Consider the following 20,951-nt stretch of genomic DNA (forward strand, 5'->3'; position numbering starts at 1 on the left):
TTTTATAAAATTCCAAATGTAAACAGAAACTGATTGTAGAATGAATATATGCAGAACTCTGTTTTAAGCTATCTTTTGTTTACTGCACTCTTAATGCTGTTGTCTTCCTTTTGATTTAATAGCATTGTTTCCAAAGAATTTAAATGAAAAGGGAAAAAATTGTGGGTTTAGGATACTGGTGGTTAGTTGCATTAGAAGGTCCTGTAAGATTCTTTATTTAAATAATATACACATGTATAAAAATAAAACCATGTCTGTGGTGCATCATGAATAAAATACCCAATATATGGTCTGTGTGTCCTAGAACTCAAGCTCTTGTCCACAAAGAAAATTCCTCAATGAGATTAATATCTGAGGAAAGCTGTCAGTTTCATAGTCATCTCCACTAGCTGCCATTCTGCTAAAAAATATTGACCACAAACACACATTTTACAGTGGAAAAATGATTTCTATTATTCCTTCCACCCAGGTACATTTATTTAGTTGTTTTTATTTCTATTGCTATGTGTGACTCAGAAGCCCTCTGCTCCATTGAGGTTCTTTTCAGTATGAGCAGCCCTGCAAGTCACAAAAGAACAAAATCTTCCACTTCCTCTCCTACCCTTTCAAAAGTACATATATATAAATTAAGAGCTGTGCAAGGGTAGAAATACAGAGGTTAAATAGATCACCTTCATACGTTTTATGTTACATACTAGAGCAAACTTTCTGCCAAATCAGTCTAGACCTTGTCTGACATAGCTAATATTAAATAGCAAGTACTTCAGAACAAACCACACAGAGAACTAATATTACCATCCATTGTCTTTTGCTTTTCCTATTATCCACAACTTGCAGGCAACAGAAAAAGTGCTGTTTAGATTCTTCAAGTTTATCTTTGACATTCTCAGAGGGCTTCAGTTAAGAGTTGGAAAATGAGCTGTCCTGTTTCCCCACTTGGTTTTTTTCTTAGCGGGCTTGATTCCCATACTGCTTGATAGTTGCTGAGAGCCTGACAGAGGACAGTGGTGCACAGGATACACCACTAATTTCTAATTTTTGCTGGGCCAGCATAACAGCATGTTAGCTGTTGCACAAGGTAGAGCCTGGCACATGTTGGGGACTTAGATGAACTCTTCTCAAAAACTACACTGGTGTCTTGGTAATATTATCAGGTCTATGCAATAGCTCAGAGCATCTGAGTCTAATTTAACTGTGCTATTTAATATAATTACAGATTTGTTGCAATAAGGTGGCTGCTGCTGCTATGGTTCGTAGGGAAAGAAAGATACCAAGAAGTGTTCATTTGGGAGGCTTTCTGGTAAGGCAAATAGACACTTGCGTAGCACAGCTGCTGATGCGGGGCAAGTAAGATAAGCCTCTGTCAAAATCTATGATTTAGGAATTTCTGAACAACACAGAAAACAAAGTAAGTTTTCTCTCCTGCTTGATCTTGGTCAAATTACAGCTGTTGGGGACAACAGTAGTGGCTGAACTGATAACCCATCATTGCCTGTTTCCTTGAAGTGGGAATGTTGACTGATGCCAGATGACGGGTACTGATCCCGGTGAGCAGAGCCTCAGATTAGGCAGAAACTCAGTTTCATAACTGGGCTTGGACCCCAAAATGTATTCTCACAAGTTCTGAAGTGACACAGAACATGGTGTCATCAAAGTCGCAGACCAGCTACAAAAATATTGATTCCCTAATAAAAGGTGAAAAAACGTACTGACTGAAATCCCTTTTCCTCTGCCCCTTGTGTATGGAGAAGAGACATTTGCACTCAGAAGAGTTACCTAATCTGCCCTTACGTTGAGGCTATTGCCTTTCTCCCTTGGTAGGTCAGACTGAGTTTGCAATTAAACATAAGACAAAATGAATGATTTTTCTAACTATTACTTGTCTCCAGTCTTGTTGTGTCTCTTTTGTGAATGAAAGGTACAGAATGTAAAAGGGATGATGGTAAGATCATGAAGGCAAAATATATTTAGATAAAGTTTCTCTGCTCGTACACAGAAGAGATGGGACAATTAGATATTTAAAATTCTCTTGAAGAAAAACAAACCAGTTCTAAAAGAGGGCCAGAAAAGGTACAGACTCCTTTTTGCAATTGTGCAGATTGCTCCAATGCCAGTGAAAGGAATAAGAGGTATAGAGCCTCTTTAAGTAAATAGAAATGACTCACTTTACTGTGTTTTGGTGCACAGACAAAGAGGAGGAAAAAATACTATATAGAAGGTAGCAACATTGCAAAATCAAACTGATGGGAGAGACAATTAAGACACAATTCAACCTTGCAATTGGATATAATGAAAAAATATATTTTAAAATAATTTTACTTGTTAGCATTATACTCCTTTAAATAGAAGTGAACCTCAACAATTCATGTGGGAACTGGGAACACAATTTTTGTTTTTGTTTTTTTTTTTTCCAGGTGATTGGCTTTGTACATCTTTCTGAGGAGAAAATTTGTCTTTAAAAATGTTTTAAAAGTACAATCCAATTTAATCACATATGCTTTATGTGCAAAGTCTTTATTGTCTATGTTTTTAACTAGTTGTGGTGTGTGAAACAGTTTTATTCAAACTTGTAAATCTATTTGAGCCCATCACTCTCACAGGTTCCCATTCTTTAAGCATAATGTTCTGTGAATGCTGTAGAATACATTATTAGCTGTAGAATACATTATTAGCTGTAGAATACATTATTAGGTTATGGTATCCCAGATATTTTAATATTCATCAATATACTGAATGTTCTTTCCACATGTTCTGGAGTCCAAATTGTAGGTAAGAGAAGGTAAAAACCTGGCAGACTGTCTTCCTCAGGATTGCAGAACAAAGGGAAAAACCTGGGGAATGTGTACTGAGAGCCAGCAGCACTCACCTGCTGCATGCCACAGAGCACAGTAGCACAGAAGGGTTTGTAGTTTTATTCATGTTCCCATTACTGTTGGTGTGTTGTCTTTGAAGTTCTTCCTGTGGCTGCTCTTGCTCCCTTATGTGTCCATGCAATATGTACCCCTAAGTCTGGGGGAGAAGAGGGAAGGTTTTTACTTTACTACATGGCTGATCCCTACTACAGGATTGTAGTGTGTTTAGCTTGCCTCTCCTAGACTGTTGTCTATTTGGGGGCTTTTTGGAACTCCAAAGGCAGAGTTGCAAGAAACTTCATGTCTATAACATAAGAAAAAAAAAAAGTTGTGATGACTGCTTCTGGTTTCCTTACAAATTTCACCTGTTTCTCAAATATATCCATCTGTCTCTGGACCTGAACCTCCATGTTCCAATCCTGAAGACTTCCTAAAAGTAGCTAAGACTACCTTTAAAAAACAAAACAATAACAAAAAAAAACCCACCAAAATGGCCCAAACCCAGACTGCATTGAATTAAAAAAAAAAAAAATTAAAAAATCTTTTATTATTTTCTCTCTCCCAACTTCCCTCATAACTGTCTTTTAGAAACTGACAGGCACATCCAGGCTCTCAAAAGAACATTCTCCATAGTCAATGCCCCTTGGGTGCTGACTTAAATTCTTGGTTCAGTTCAGGGTTTGACACCTTCACATCCAGATGATCTTTCAAAATTAAATAATATATAGCTTTGAATGACTTGCAAAAATCTGATGCATTTTGAAATTGAACTGTATTTTTATTCTGCACAGTGTATTAATCTCTGGTGTAGAATCCACTGATATGGTTGTGTCTATCTCACTGACATAATGATGTATTTTTGGTCTTGCCTTGTAAACTGCAATACTTAGCATTTTATCCCAGTACTGTGAGCTTGGTTGGTACATTTATAGTTCTTTATGAACTCTGCAAGTAACTTAGGGTGTAAAGGATGAATAGACAGCCTTTTTTAAACTTTGCAGTCAGTCAAATGTCTAATGGTAGGTGCTCCAATCACAGCCAGAACTTGCCTAAGAGTTTACATAAATTAAATAGCTACAATTTTAATTATTCACATGCTATTTACAAAGCTGTAGCAGGCTAGTGACATGAGATGGATGACATAAACAACTAAAATAAATACATATAAGTAATTCAGTACGACCAACAAGATGATAATGAAAACTGCATTAAAAAAATCCTTGGTTTTATTTTTTTAAGCATGAGACTAAATGCCAAAATCATTCTTTAGTGTAATCGTAACAATTTCAGAGTATTTGACTCCTAAATTAAATTAAATCAGACACTCATGTTCTTGTTTAACTCATGTAGTCAAACCTAAACCCCAGTCCCTATTCAGATTTTTATCTTCAATAAGTCATTCTGTAATTGTTTCACTTGTCAGAATAATGGATACAGAAGAGACGTGGAGCTTTTTACCCCTTTCAGTTTTTGTGACTAGAGAGGTCTGAAGGTGCATCAATGTGAAGACACTGCCAGATGCTCAAACCATAAGGTGAGTGTGATTTTACAAGTTAGGGCAATTGGCTCTGGTTTTGGGAGTGTTGCCTGCATCCTAACTCATGAAACAAATGAAACCCTTTGTTTATGGTTTCCTTTGGTTCTAGGCATGAGAAATATCCTTGGTGATCTTCTTTTAATACGAGTGTTGATGGTATGAGTGCTTGCAGATTTGTTTAATCTGTGGTGTGTTTGCTCCTGTAGGAGTACTACTTGATGTGTTTGTGTATGTTGACCTGTAAACAAAAGTAAGGAGATGACTCCTTAGCCTATGTGGAAATGGGTTTTACCTTCTGAAGGTAAAATAATTCCTTCAAAATATTTTTGTGACTATTTTAATACACACATACACATATGTCTCTCAAAATCATGAATATTTAAAGCATAAGAAACACTGGACTAAAACTGTGGATCAAAACTTTTTTTTTTTCTTTTTCTTTTTTTTTTTGGTAGGAAGAGATTTTCTAATGAGTGTTTTTAACTTGTGTTTTATTTTAATATTTACATGGTTTGGTTCATTCAAAAAAACAACCGAACAAAACAACGTAACACAGAAATGTGCAGATAGACTCTAAAGATGCAGTTCTTAATGTGAATAGCTGCTCCAAACTCTTTTATTTCTGGTCGGTCTTTCACTAACTGTAACATTTATCAGATGACCAACAGTCTCATTGGATTCCTACACTATGCTCAGTGTCTGAGCAATCCAGCTGGGCTTCCCACTTCCATCCAAAACTCTCCAGTTTGTTTGCATACAATGGCAGAGCTCCAGTAAGTGGAGTAGAATGTGTCCCACTCTTCTGCACAGTGTATTGTGACCAAGTCACTCCCCGAGGACCTAAATGTTGAGAAAGGTTAAGAGCTCAACTCTCCATGGGTTAGGCTGGTATCTGCTGAGCCAATACATAACACTGAGCACAATCACCTCAGTTTTCTTCCAAAATGTGCTGCTCTTCAGAAGACAGTGGCTAAAATTGTATGGGTGGTCAGAATCAGGCATGGTTTGTTGAGACTCTCAAGCATTGTGGCAGGAAAGTTTCTGGATCTCTGTGGAAGTGATTGTCCTGTTGCTGTGGCTGGGGCAGCTCTGAACATGTATAACTGATCACACAAGGAATGTTTACACATAACAGGATTCAGCTAAGAATGAATGTTCAAGACTAAACAGGTACATTTTTGCATTAGAAATTTGGACTTTGGAGTACCTGAATCCTATGTTTTATGCCCAAATCCTTTTTTTTAGTTTTGGCCAGTAGTGGGAATCTGTGTGATGTACTTTAATACTGGAGAAGAAAGCCCAAGAGCTGATCCTGAAAATGTGAAACATGTAGGTAATGTTTTCTGTGCTGCTTTCATCACATGAGTAAAAGGACCAGGTGGGGAATTAATTTTTTTACTAAAGATAGTGTACCAATTAAAACTTATCTAAGCTTGCAGGATGGATATAGACACACTAAGACCTTCAAGCTGGAACCATACTTAATCTTACACTTTTTTCAAAGTCACTTTTGTTATATTTATTATGAAAGCAGAAAAAAATGGCGTAGGGAATCCACCCAAATTCTGTCAGGGATTCCCAAGGAAGTTCATACTGAATTCCAGCTTTGCCCATTGCTCTTAACTGCTCCTATGCTCTTAACTGCATACCATATGGTCATGCAAACAAATATGTGCACAGCTTTTTCTTTCTCAAATAGTGACAAAACAGTTTGAGACCATATGCTGCACAACACAAGTGATCTCTCTAATGGCTTACATGAATTAGGGGAACCAGCTCAGAATGTGCAGTTGTTCCATGCGTCTGTGCTGTATATGTTTTTCTGTAATACAGAGGGAATTTGCACTGTGGTTTCTTCACTGTAATGACTTTACTTGCAATGTGAAATATGAATGGCAGTTTTTTGTGGTTAGTGACAAAAAAATTTTTGGGGCTGAAGCTGACTTAAATTCTCAGTAGCTAACTTCGCCTAGTCATGTAACCTTCATGACACAACCAGTTTCCCCTCCCAAAGTCAGAAAAATTATTCACAACCAAAGTTTCTATCTCCTAAACCAAGACAAAATGCTAATTTTTTTCCCAAATGAAAAAAAGTGGATCTATATCCTAGTTATTTTGTGAGATCTTTGAGAGCGTAAGAGAAAAATCCAAAATATTATTTATTGGGACAATTATGTAAAATGTAGACTAACTTATGCAGACATTTCTATTTCATATTAAAGTTGGAAGGCAAGTAACACAGCTGTACAATCATAAATTTTAGAGGAAATAGAGTTTGAACTTGTAACACTTAAGGCAAGTAATTGTTGCAGGTTTTAACTACCTAAAACTTTGTTTTAACAGTCCTAGCACTCTCTGTTTTAGTTTTTTGGGGACACTTCACACCAATTTTATTTATCAATGTGCAACCAAAACTTTTTGCTGATGGAGAGCTAAGAGGTTTTCTTAATCAAAGTAGGTGCAGAATGAATTGATACTGATGATCTGAGCTACAAAAAAGGGGGTGGGGTGGGGTGGGGTGGGGTGGGGTGGGGTGGGGTGGGGTGGAGTTATGAGGTCAGAATTTGGATGCAGGTCTCTGCTGTTATTTATGCACTGGAAATGATAGAGGGAAGTAGATTTTCTAACTTATTATAGTACATATGGCAAGGTGCTGTAAATCACTGGTATGATTTACATCAGTCTCTTCACCACAGAAAGAAAATTAAAAGTGCTCTAGTGGAGAAAGCACCACCAGCACTGTTGAGCTCAAGTTGCTCATCATCAGAAACATTAAATCAGACTCCCAAAATTTTGGAGGAATGAAGCAATATTCAGTGTGGCAAGAAAAAGGATTAAGGTGATCAGGGAACACATAACTGATCATTTCAAAGGAAATGAAAAGATTTAAGTTTTTTTAGTGTAACAACATAAAGATTCAGGTATGAGTATGTAATTTTATGTCATAGAGAGGGGAAGTAGGAAGGGTAGTTGTGGCACAAGAGAAAAGGAATATAAACTGATCTGAATACATATAGTCTGGAAATCAGGAACATGTTCCTAACTATCAAAGAGTCAAAGTCTGGATTCCTTTAATCCAAGGAATGGAGTTCGTAAAAACGATCATCACTACTTTTACCTTAGGTTTCATATGTTTATGAAAGGGATTTTAAAATGTGTTGTTGTGATGGCAAGGGGCTGAAGTCAGCCAGTCCTACATTCCTGCCAAAGAGGGATCAGGACCTCCCTTTGTCATTCTTAGGTGCCAGAAGAGTTTTCAAGATGGAACTGAGAACTTGAGAGAAACAGGGTGCAAAAGCAGGAAGAAAGAACATGTTGTAAAGTTCACCTTTGTTTGCATTAAGAAATAAATTTAAAGGAAAATTATTTTCACTAAAATTATTGTGAATTTAGAGCTTGATTTGGAGAAGAACTTAAAGGGATTTGTATGCACTCAGTATTACTCACCATCATATCTTTAGAAACGAAATCTAAAACAATAGGAATGTATTTGCAGAGAAGACATCTAATTAAATATGCTGTTAAATTATGACGCAGCAATTAATTGGTTGAATTGTATTCCTGGAGCTTATATGAGGTAGTTAAAAGAAGCCTGCAGACAATTCTGCATTATTCCAGAATACTGATTTCTTTGAACTGCACATCCAAACCAAGACAACTCCTTCTTCCCTCCCTCCCCTCCTGCCCCCAAATCAGTTCGAAAAGCTTACTTAAATTATGCTCAGAATGCTCTTATTTCTGGTAATAAATAACTTGGAAGTATCTTGAAACTTTACTGGCAGCAGAGTATTTCCTGCCTGCAGAAGATGGAAAGCAAACTTTACTTTGGACACCCTATCATGAGAGAACCGGTAGAGCACAAAGAAGATTCCAGCCGGGGTGGTTCTTGTCTTTCGGAGTACGTGCCGCGGAGCTGACGCCCCTGGGCGTTTTGGGTGCAGGAGAAGATGTGTTCAATCAGCTGGTTTTAACACTGTAGCGGTGCAAAAACTCTTCAATTTTTGCAGCGAGAAGGAAAAGGAGAAATGCCGTAGCGGTTTTGACCTATGTGCCTTTCGCCCGCTTCTTTTTGTTTTACTGGGGATTTTTGTGAATAAGGTTGCAGGCTCCTGAGGCTTCTGGGATCAGGACTCGCCTTTCAGAGGGGGCCCAAGTCCTGGTGGCTCCTGGTGATCGTCGAGTGCGGAGGGAGAAGTGTGTGCGGACTCGCCGAGGGCCGGAGGCTGCCCCCGGCAGAGGGTGCCGAAGCTAAGGGACTGTCCTTGTCCTGTCCGCCCCTCGGCGCTGCTCCCCTCCCCTGTGTCGGATCCTCGGTGACGTTCGGATGCTGGGGAAGGAGAAGGCGGAGGAGGAGGAGGGGAAAGGAGCGCAGCTTCCTCCGCCCCCAGTCGGGGCCGGTCCGTTAGCGGGAGCGCAGGGCCGGGACGGCGGTGCCCGGGACAAGTTCGCGGCAGCTCCACCGGAGCCCTTTCCGCCCGCAGGCGCTGCTCCCTGCGGCTCCCTGCGGGATCTCTGCCGCGGCAGCCGGGTGAACAGCATGGACCCCGCGGCGGCGGCGGGACGGCGGGAGGCGGCGGGCCGCCTCCTGCTCCTGCTGGCGGCCACCTCGCTTCTTCGCCTCCGCGCCGCAGGTAAAGAGCGGGACCCCTGGCTGCGGGGGAGGATGCTTGTGCTCTTCGAGTAGGGCTGTGCGGGGAGAGGGGAGGCAGGGAAAGCTGCTCCTGTTCCTAGGAGAATTGCGCGTATCCATTTGGGACCAGCGGTGCCGCCAGCATCCCCAGGTGGTGATTCATGTTGGCTACCTTTTCTTTCTTATCTTCTTTCTTTTATTCTATTTTCCTCGTATTTTTCTTTTTTTCTTTCTTTCTCGCCTTCTTTCCGCCATCCTTCCCCCCCCCCCCCCCCCCCCCCCCCCGGTTTTTCTTGGCACGATGGAAACCTGATGTTGTGTTCTTTACGAGGAGACGGGGGTTGGCAGGAGGCGAGGGCGGCTAAAACTCTTGGCCCGAGCACATCCCAGCGTTTCTGCCCCACTCGGGCGGCAGGCGCTTCGTGCCTCCTTTCGGCCGGTTCAGCGCTCCGAGGTTATTTGGTAGCCACTGAGGGGGGGCAGGGTGGAGAGAGAAAGAAGGAGAAAACAAAGGAAAAGTTCGGGGTTTTGTTATAGCCGAGGGTGGATAGCAAGAAGTGGAGCTTCCTCCTTCACCGCCCGCCCTCCAGCCCTTTCCTCGGAATGGTTATAATAATGTGTTATTATTTGGGACTTTGAGTGTTGCCAGAAATCTCAGCGGGAACCAGAAGGAGATTAAAGTTGAGTGGTCGAGGGGGCAGCAGCCGTGCTTGCAGCTCATGGAGGCTCGGCGGGGTTTCTTTCTGTGTGTTTTTGGGCTTTAGAGGGTCCCATTTTCTCTGTGTACCTGGCCAACCTTCAGGGACTGAGGAGGTCAGACTCTGGGCTCAGGAAACACTAGGACGCGCGGTTCAGTGAGCTCCGCGATTGTTTTTAGGGCTGAATAAACTGTCCCTATTAAGATTTGACCTTGCGGCGTGGCAGCAGCGGTGCGGCTGCTGAATAGATACCAGTTTAGTTTATCCGCCATCTCCGAGGGTAGCGCCGTGATTTAGAGAGGCCTGAAGGGAACCTGTGGGGTTGGAGAGCCACGATGGTGTAAGACACAGTTCCTGTAAAAGAAGCCGCTTAAACTTTTTTTTAAATTTTTTTTTTTTTAAATTTTCCCTTCTCCACTCGTGCCTAAGTTGTGTGGTGCTTTCGGAGCAGGAAAGGGGAGGCTTAACGTTTTCGTTTTCTCTGGGATGTGAAATGCACGGTCGAGGTAGGAGCTGCCGGATCCAGCTCTTTGATCTTTCATTTAGCCATTCTCTGGAAAATCACCCTCTCCCACTCTGCGTCAGATAAATCTTACTCTCAAACTCCTTCCCGGGAGTCTTTGCCCAGGTACTGAGGGAGCAGATGACAAGGCTGCACCATTTCCATGCCAGGTTTGTAAGCCTTCCCGTTCTGTCCTCACCGGGCAGCGCGGGAGCTCGGCGGGTCAGCAGTGCCTTCCTCCCCCGCCTTTCCTGGCTTTAACTTAATTGCCCCGACGTGCTGGGGGACACCGATGATGTCTTTAAGGAAAAACAGTGATGCTGCAGATTAGAGGGGACTTGTTAATCAATTGCACGTTTGAAAGAACTTTTCTTCCCTTTGTTGCTTTCACTAATCCATTTAGCTCTCCCCGGGAGGTGACAGATGCTTATATTTCCTGTTATTCAGCTCCGGGGTCTGAGGTCTTGCCATTTGTTGCCTTGCCATGAAGGGAGAGGGTCAGCAGAAAGCTAGAGGTCTGGGAGCTTTCCGGGGCGAGAGCAGGAGGCGGGCATGTTTCAGCTCGCGGATTTGGGGTCAGTTCCCGTCGCGTTTATTTTTCCTAGAGCCTTTATTGCTTCCTTTGAAGAGGCTGCCCCGCTGCTTTGCCCCTCCTGCGGGGTCCCGGGCTCCGGCGATCCCCCGGGGCCGCAGGGAGGATGGCGGTCATCTGACGGCTGTGAGAGAAGATGCGGGATTGTCTGTCCCCGTCCCTTCTTTATTCCCTTTGCCCTGAGCAGCTCGATCTGTTTTTTCGAATGCAGCGGGAGGGAGGTGTGCACAAGTGTCCCATGAACTTCTTTCATTTCTTCCTTCCTTCGTCTTCTTGCCCCCCGCCGCTGCCCGAGAACAACGACGCTGGTGCATCTGCCACGGTCTGACTCTCTTTGACTTCGCAGAGCCTCCCCAAGGCTTCCCGGAGGGTGGAGGGCTGCGGGCTCCCGGGAGCCTCTGCCCGGGCGCTGAGTTGCCCATGGGTGGAGCGCCTGGCTCTGGGAAAACGGGCCGGAAAGGCTCTGGGAGTGTGGCAGCGCACCTCTCCTTTAGTATTGTTTAGTGGGCAGTGTTCTGCCCTCTCCGCTTGTATATGCTCTCAGGAGACATGTCAAGTTTCAACCTTCTCAGAGGCACTATAAAATCATAAATTACCATTAAAAGTGTATTTGGGGTTTATATATATATATATATATAAATATAAATATATATATATATATATATATATATATATATATATATTTCTTTTTTTTTTCTTTTTTTTCTTTTTTTTTTTTTTTTTTTTTAGCTGTACCCCATGAACAGGCTTGTGATAGTCGTCTCAACCACCTGTAGAAAGTGTGGATTCACTCTATTTCGATAGGCATGAAGTTTGAGACTCCATTTTCTTCTCTGAATAAGCAGCACGGTGGTTGAGAGCCCATAATCACAGCAATAAATTCTTGTGTACTTCTGTTGTTGAGGGGTATTCTTCTGTTTAATTAGATTTGCTTAATGGTAAACAGAGTATTTGTTAATCTACATTTTGTTTAAAGGTTTAGTTTTGAAAATGTTATTTCAGCCTTTTCAGTGTTCACTTTTAGAATATGCCCAAGTGAGAGGCAGTGTTGAAAATGGTGATGCAAAATGGACTCGACTTACAGACTTTTGCACCCTTGCCATTAAATAGGAAAAAACATTTAATCAACTGGAAGTTATTGCTCATGTGACTTGAAAAATATGCAGAATGCAGTGTTAAAAAAAAAAAACAACAAAACAACAACCAAAACTCTGTCAACAGAATGTCCAGGAATGAAAACATGATGGTAACTCATACCTATGATTTTGAAAACTCTGAAGTTTGTAAACTTCTGCCTAACTTCATAAAGGAAAACCCCTTCTAATTTCTGATAGTGCAATGTTTGTGGAGAAATTAATACAAGTATGGATTACTTCTGAATGCCTTTAAATGCCAAACTACAGAAAGTGTTAAAATTCTTGAAACTTGTAAGCTGCATAAGATTTTGCTATAGCTCCATCCTGACTTTAATAAAAGCGATTCAGCTCTGGAATTTGTACACAGGTACATCTGATAAAAGTCAATACATCTTTGAGTACAAGGAATTTGCTGATAGCTTTTAATAAATTACATTGACCACATTAACTATTTTTAGATCAAGTCTTAATCAAACCTTCCTAGCGTTAATTAAGTTGTTAGTTTAGTGATGAAGTTTATCTTTGGGTCAAGAGTTGGCACTGATTTTTTTTTTTTTCCCCTTGAGTGTCTCGATTAAATTAAGCCTTTGTAGTGGAATTGCACTTTCCCCCTTAATCTCTTTGTTGCTGTAAACAGCACAGAAATGCAAGATGCTGGAAGAAAAGGAGGAGATGAGAGACAAGGCAAATTAATCCTGTTTAGTGAATTTTCAGTTGTTTGCAGAAAAGCTGATCTTTTTTTCTAAACTCACTGCGCTTTGTCTAAGGTGTGAACAGCTTTCAGGCATTGGCATGGAAATATGTTTGACCACTAATTGGGAAACTGACAATCTTAGTCCACCAACCAGTGAGAAGGAAGAGTAACAAATAAATACTGAGTTTTGATTGATAGCCCCGAGAGTCTTCTGTGTGGAAGACTTGTGGAGTCCTTTTCATGGCTTATTTTCAGAGTCTTAAATTCACATTTTAGATTCAATAAATTGTCTTTTAGAAGCACACAGCATCCCAAGCTTTTATTTTAAAGTCTCTTTGTATTTATTTTTTTAACATTGCAGACAAAAATATTAAGCAAACTTTCATTTAAAAAAAAATTCTTTCTATAGATATTCTCTGTTGCCTTGTGTGGTTGCTCAGAAGGAAGAAATGCTACTTACAGTATTCCATCTAATTTATAGCATCTGTCACTATGTTCTCTGTGCAAAGAATGGTTTGCTATTTAAGTTTGTTTATTCATTGTGAGGCTGTTGCTTTATAAAGGAAGTTGTCATTAGGCTCAGCATGTCTGGAAAGTATGCAAGCACTCAAGCCTTCTAATCCAGTGACTACAAAGTAGTTAACGCTTCAAAGAAAAGGAACGACAGGATTTTGTTGCACTGAAAAAAGGTGCATTGTTTGTTAATCCTGCTTTTAGTTGTTACTCCACTAAAGACTGCTACAGCATTGCTAGTAATCATTTGAGACAAACATGGATTTTACTCGAACTATTGTCTTTTCTCTTGGTTTTGTCTAAAAGTAAGTAGTGAAATGTCCCTTACCAGCTTTTTGCCTTTACTTTTTATGGGCCTTTGCCATACACCAATATTCACTTGCAGCATCCTGCTAGATAGTTCTGTTGATTTTTTCCATAGACTTGTCTTATAAACAAGCTTTTTCTGGTGACATCTGTTTGTCCTCCTTGGCCAGCTTGGGAAAGGACTTCCACTTCCTCTTCCAAGTGATGCCAGCTGGTGATCTTTTTTTAAAACTAAAAATGGCTGTACATGACTTTTCAGGCCATAAAACATACTTTTCAAAAAGTCAAAAGGTGATCTCTTAGGTAAAAATTGTAACTTTGTCTTTTAGATGGCAGTGGGCAAAAGCTTTCATTTAAGGATGCAAACAAATCTGCATTGTATTATCAGTGAGAACAAGAAATCACAATAGAAATACATTTCCCTAAGTAGTGCACTATTATTGTGACCGGCATAAATTAATAAATTAATTCAACCAATGTTGAAGATCTTGTGCGAGTTTTCTACAGGCACTTCCATCCTTCTCAGCTGGTGTTAAATCAGGTTGTGTGCATCTCCTTGTGCCATTCATTGTGCACGTGCATCAGCAGTAGCATGTGCTGTTTAACGAAGCACAGGGAACATACTCCTCTGTGCTGATTGAATAAGCCCTCATGTATATTGGTGCCTTCTGGTTTTGCTAGAACGCGTGCCTGTCTTTGATGGTGAAGGAGAGTGATATAGTAGCTGAGGGAGAGAAGGGTATCACAATATTACTGGTTCTGTGGAAGGTATTTAAAGAATGAGCATGCGTTTCCCTCTGAGTGCAGAGCAGAGTTTGCTGGCATCTCCTAAAGAGAAGGCTGTGTGGTTGGTGAGGGCGTAGTTTCACATACACCAGAAGCTCTTGGTTTATTTAGTTAAATCAGCAAGCTGGCTCCACTGGAAAGCAGCCATAGAGAAAAAAGTGGAAGAATACATGGACAAAGAATTAGCACAAGACATAAGGCATTTTTTTCTTCCATTGTAATGATTTTTGTTGAAGCAACCGGAAGGTGTCTTGTCTGGGTACAGCTTGCAGAAAGAGCAAAGTGAAATTAATGGGGAACTGTTGGGGGTCACAGTTTGCCAGAGTATGGTTTTAAAGTGTGAGTAGCTGAATCAGAAAATTAGATTGGATCCCAAATTTGCCATTTTCCCCCTGAGCAATCCATCAATATCACATGGGAGACACATCTAATGTACCTTTTGGATATGAAATTTCTGTTCAGATATTATTTTAAGACAGTAACAAATAGAATTAGTTTTGTTTGGGTTTTTTTTGACCAAAAAGCACCATGTGTATAATATCATACCTATAAAACCTCTAGTAAACTTAGATTTCTGTCTTGTATTTCCTTTTTTGGACCTCCTTTTATATGAATGGCATAAACATTTAATTCTGTAACTCCAGGTTACTTGTCTTCATCCCTTGCCACTTGTCTTTATCAGAACTGCTCTAGGTTGTTCATTTAACAGTTCATCTGGTAAGTATGTTTTCAAGGTGAAGTAGTTTCTATAAATTATTTTCCTTGCTTTTCACAGTTTGACATCTTAACCTTTTTTTTTTTCCCCCGCGGCATTGTCTGTATAAGAAGAATGACTTGACTGGTAGTGTAAAAAAGAGGTAAATTCTGTAAGAGTTCAAAAATTCTGGAGGCTTACTTTTCAAAACAATCTACTCTACTGTCTAGTTGAGTCATACGTGAAAATATCAATGGAGTAGTTCTTTACCAGAGCAATAACATGGTCACATACTCAATTATTGTGTAGATAGAGAACAGATAATGTACCACAAAAGAAAAAAAAAATATTCATGTGTCCTTAAGTATAAAAATTACGGTTTGAAAATAATAAACTTGATTTCCACTAGTCAGAAACACTCTCCTTAGTCAAATAAATAAACAAACAAACAGAAATTGTTGTATATAACTCTAAAAGAGGAATCACAGAGCTCTATGAAAGGCAGACTAGTACGAGTGGCAGGCTGCTGCACAGATGGAAGAGATTGCTTTCTTCCATGCCTGGAACACAATAGATGGATGTCATATCTCTGACTTGGTTGTAAAGGAGACAAAAAATTTTTTTGAAGAACAAAGTTCAGGGGCAGAGATAACCCTGCTCCTAGGATTTCCCTGGGCTGCTTAACTCAAAGTACACTCACCTCAGGTGTTGCAGCCATGTTTCACAGGAAAATCTTAACATTGCTCCTTTTAATTTGAAAATCATTAATCTTTCACTTCTGAGGTCTTTAACAGCTGTAATTGCTGAACTTTTTCTTTTGCATATGGCAAGGCATCAGTAAAAGAAGTTACCTCCTTCCCCCTCCCCAGCTCTTCATATATAAAGAAATAAAAAGGAAAGAAATAATAATCTGAAACTGGTACAGTAGGTCTGTGTGAAAGTGGTATGATAAAACTGTAATTGTCTGTGGGGCAGCCAGTGCTGGCAGAGGGGGTTGAACATTGAGAGACAGGAGGTCTGAGATGCAGAAGTGCCACCTCAGATTGGATGAAGATGTTGCGGGACCTTGTTTGTTTGTTCTCCTTCTCTTTGGAAGCAGAACAAACAAAGGTCTGATTGTATAAGAATAAGATGTCTCTGGAGGAGAAAAGCCAAGAAGGATTGTTCTGGAAACATTAATTCAGTTTGCTTGGATTTGCATAAGAAATTATTTATATGAGTATATCAAAAGTATTGTTGAATAGAGCAAGGTCCGAAAATGAGAAAATGAAAAAGAAAAGAAAAATGGTTTTACTTGGCAGTCTTGGACTACAGCAGCTAAGTAACTTTAAAGTAGGTTCTGTCAATCTCTTGTATGAACCAATAATAAATAAAACTGCTTGAAAGCTTAAGATGCCCCAACAAGTGTAAAATTTTCTGTGTTATTCATCATCTTAAAGTTTAGGAAGAAGTTACAGGGTATAAAGAGAATGCCGAGATTTTTTTAATGCTTAAAATGAGAGAGCATGTGTTCTGGAAGATAAGTTAACAAATAGTTCTGCTGTACTTGTTTCTAGTTTGGAAAAGTGACACAGCAGAACTATGTTATAGAAAAAGCCCAATAATAACACTAGAGCTAGTAGTGTTGTAGCAGTGTATCTGTATATAATAAAATTTATCCCTTCTTAAAAATCCCGATGTATAAATAGGCAAGAGAAGGCAGCAGATAGAGAACCCAAATAAAATATCATATGTACCCTTTTATTTCAGGCAGTAATCATTCTGTTCTGATTCTAAATATGTGTTGTTTTCTACATTTTGCTGACAAACTAGAGGCACATTTTTTTAATAAAATGTCCTCTTGACATGTGCTGCCCTGATGTATATTTGTCAAGTAATACAAAACTATGGAAACTGCATATCAGAGAGCTGGCTGGACAAAAATTAACCCTGTGGGATCCAGCCCAGTTCTGGCCAGGCTCCCTGAATTGGATTCCCTCCAGTACCATGGATCCACCAGCAGTGTCGTAGGGAAGAGGCAATAGATGGCTGGGAGGGTGAGCACATGGGAGCCCTGGCAGAGCACCATAAATTGCCATGGAACTTTATTCTTGGAGACAGAAAATCGGATATTCAAAAGTACCAGCATAGTTGTATGAGCTAGAAATTTTAGACACAATTACACAATATTATTGTAATTGATGGCTATCTAAGATTTGGCTTGTGCGGAGGGAAGCTGAACCTGTGCAGTTTAAATAAGAAAATTCTCACCTGCCTTGAAAGTCAAGTCTGCAAACAGGTGTTTGATTAATTGTCAGATTCTCACCACAAACTGTCTTAGCCATTTGTCTTTGTGTTAGAACTCTTGAATCTTCAGCAGTTGTTGCTTTAGCTGCATTTTAGGAGTCCACTGAGTTTTTCATTGCATTATAGGTAAGAATAGATGATCTTTTAAATTAAAGGTTTTAATAAAACAATGGAGTTTTTTTTTTTTTAGTACAATAAACAAGTAAATGGACAGAATCCAAGTTTTGTGAAAATTCTAAAGACTTATCAAAGCTTTCTGAATATTCTGTAAGTTGAAAATACCAAGAATCTTGTAGCATCTATCTGTAATTACTCCTTTAAATCTTACAAATTCCTGTGCAGAAATACAGATCATGCTTCTTTTTGAGTAGATGTGAAACATTTTTTTCAGCAACTTGAAAAAAAAAGGGGAAGAAGAGTCTACAGCAGAGAAACCAGAGGATTGCATTAATATAAGAATTTTCTTTACTGAGGAGTGGGAAATTAAAATAATTTATGATAACCTAGGAACTTGGTAGTTGAAGGTTGAGCTTAAACATAAAAAATGTTTTAAAAAGTTGTGGTTATAGTGGTGGTTAATCATGACTCCTTTCATGGTAGACCAAAATAGCTTACAAAGGGAAAAGTGGTAGTATGTAGATAAAATTGCGAGCTTGAATAAGATCTGAACCACACCTACATGAGAAAAACATATCTGCTGTTGTTTCAGTTTTAAAAATAACTGTGCTTCATAGCTCTGCCTGGAAACAATTTAATACAACAAATTGTTTTTTTAAAAGTATTTCCAGTCAGACCAGAAGTAGTATTTAATAAATACCTTGAAAGGGTGAGTCTGTTCTTTAGACTTGGTTTTGCAAACTCAGTGAATTTGGATGTTTATATCTGAAATTACAGATAGTAATTCAACCCGCTTTTCTAAAGGTGATCTCACATTTATCTTTTTTTCTCTGGGTCAGTGTAGAAATATGATTCAGAAATCTGCTCTATAACAGAGGTAGTAAAGAAACTGTTACAAAATTCAGTCGTTTTGATGATACTATTGTTTTCAGAGCAACAGAAAAAACCCAACTGTGGTTCTTTCAAATTTTATGTCTAGAGAGCTTTTGGATAATGTTGCTCTTGAGAAAAATATGCTTATTCTTGCTAGTGTTTTATTTAAGAATATATCACACGTAGAAAATGTTTTGAAGAGAATCGTGCTAGTCAAAGACAAGAGCATGCAGAATTAGGAAAGACAGGTTTCAGAAGTTACACTTGTCTGTCATCCTAAGGCCAAATTTAAAGTCAGGAGCAGCTTTGATTCTGGAACTTGAGGATGATGTGTTTATGCAGGAAAGGACTGCAAAAACAAAGATGTTGATTTATAGCATATTTTCAGAATTACAAAACCTGGAAAACATTATCTCACATTTACTGAACACTTACTATGTCCACAAAGGCAATTATTAGAAAGTCTTAGTTCAGTGTGAAACTGAAGAGTAAACTGGATGCAGGTTTCTTCCTGCAGACGAGGCGTTAATGATCAGTGAAATACTTGTAGTGTCATCTTTACTTGTACTAAATCAGTTTGGCAGTGATTTATCATTTCTAGAAATAGAGAAAAATCAAACCTCAATACTGTGGCATTGGGCTCTGTAGAAATTTTTCAAATGCCTTTACCTCCATTATATTTTCTAGGAAAATCAAGGTCTCCTGTAACCACAGTATGATTGGGGGGAAAAGTATCTATCTAAAAGGACTTTGAGAGGTTGGATTATTTGTTCTTCAAGACAGAATCCACTTTAGCTGGCATAGCCTGTTCTTCAGTCACTTCCACAGGCAGGCATGCAGGCTTAGTGATTACTTATACTTGTTTGCAATCGAAGTGCATTACTTGCATTATAATTTATTCTTCTGCCGCCTGTAATTGTACTTGATTTTATTTTTGTGGTTTCTGAAGTAGTTCCTCAAACTTTTGCAAAAATATTTCCCCAAAATTGTCTTGTCTCCTTGTAGATAACTCTCTCTCAACACCTCCTTCATGACTACTGTTTTCTCAGCCTTTCCTCTTATGTCCTATTTTCTGTATCTCATGGTTGTGCTCATTCTTCTCTGCTGGAACTTCTCCAGAACATTTCTCTTGAGGTGTGCTAGCCAAAACTGGTATATTCTAGCTCACGCTGTACCAGGACCAGCTGAAGGAAGATGATTGTTTCCTATATTTACCAGATGATTTCCCAAATTGAAGTCTAACTCTTTTGTGGCAGTGTGGCCTTGCTCAGGTTCTGATCCACTCCAAATCTTGCACAGAGAATTGTTGCGAAGTCGCTGTTTGGTCCCAGTGAAATGGTTTAAGCAGGAAACTTTCTGCCTGTCTTCACTCTATTGTCTGTCTTTATTTCCACCCTCTCCATACCATTTTTTGCTGGTGTTTGATTCCTTCCATTTACTAAGACCAGAATGTTGGCAGCACCTAGCAGCTTGGTGTTGCCTGTGGAGTTCAGTAAGGCAGATATCCATAGCACTGAAACTTGTGGAGCTCCATTGTTTCAGTTAACCACTGACACTTAACTCTAATGGTTTTGTAAGGAGCTGTCATTTGCCTCTATATAAAATTTCATGTTTCACCTATGAGAACATCGTAAGGGAAGAGCTCCCTCCCAACTAGCACCTTCAGGCTGTCATTCCAAAGAGGATAGTAAATGTCATATTAGGGACCTCAGGAGCTAAACTACCAGCAGCAGAAAGTCTTGTAACATGTGTAAGTAAGTGCTTCTGTGGTTTCTTCTTAAATAACTTGTCTTTCTGTAACTTTCATTTCTATAGCTCTGGTAGGCTACATTTTCATATTGTACTAGATTCATCAATTTGAAATGTAGAGAGTTCATACCTGCCTATTTTCAGAAACTGTTTTGTTTTTTTTTTTCTGAGTTTAGATAAAGCCCATAGGAAACTTTGCAAATGACAGTTTTCTCTCACTCTTAATATCATGTCTGCCTCAATTTCGTGGATTAAAATTGTGCCCTTTAATCTCACACTGGGTAATGTATTCCTACTTCTTTTACTCCTCAAAGTCCCATGTTGAGTGAATAATTGCATGCTGTGAGGCCAAGGCAATTAACTAATTTACTCTAGCTTTGGAATCATATGATATAAATTATTTCTAAGCATTAATATTTACGTGAAATAAGTTACAGGTTTAAAATTGTAGAACTGATGTAAGAATAAATAGGTGTAGTTGTCATTGTCTCTAGAGGGTTCTCCTCATTTCCTCACCATCATCCCATCCACTTCCTTTGTCTTATTTTTCGGTTCTTTGATTTAATATTTTTCTCTTTAGCATGTTTCTTCTGACACTTGGGTGTTTTGTTGTTTGTTTTCTTTCTGACTAGTTCTTTGCCCACTAAATAGCACTTTAGATCTTAGGAATTCACAGACATGCTGTGGTTGCCTACTAATGATGGAAAGTATTCAATGATCCACAGTGGCTGTTCCTAGCTGTCTGGAAAAAAAAAATACCTGGACAGCAGGTAGGAAAAATTACTCCAAAGAGATAATTTTCTGTGAACTAGCAATTAACATGCTCCTTTGTAACTCATGTTGTTTGAGAAGCTGCTGGTATCAGCACCTGTACTTATATTAACATGGAATAGAAGACCAAAGCTGGTAAAGAGTGGTATGGGAAGAGGCTGGTGTGGATGGACATGTCTGAGCAGAGCATCTGGATTGTGATTTGGTTTATGAGG

The 20,951-nt window shown here is 39.5% G+C and overlaps 1 protein-coding gene across 1 annotated transcript in view; it reads left to right on the forward strand.

Moving 5' to 3' along the window:
- The first annotated feature begins 8,713 nt into the window (after positions 1-8,713).
- ROR2 (receptor tyrosine kinase like orphan receptor 2) overlaps positions 8,714-20,951 on the forward strand; it is a 155,768-nt gene continuing 143,530 nt past the window's right edge. Inside the window, exon 1 of the mRNA XM_066181635.1 lies at positions 8,714-9,020. Coding sequence (XP_066037732.1) covers positions 8,714-9,020 — 307 coding nt within the window. The remainder of the gene's footprint in view (positions 9,021-20,951) is intronic.

Source organism: Chamaea fasciata, unplaced genomic scaffold (genome assembly GCF_029207755.1).
Source record: "Chamaea fasciata isolate MVZ Bird 193981 ecotype frontalis unplaced genomic scaffold, bChaFas1.0.hap1 SCAF_4, whole genome shotgun sequence".
In the NCBI taxonomy this organism is placed as follows: Eukaryota; Metazoa; Chordata; class Aves; order Passeriformes; family Sylviidae; genus Chamaea; species Chamaea fasciata.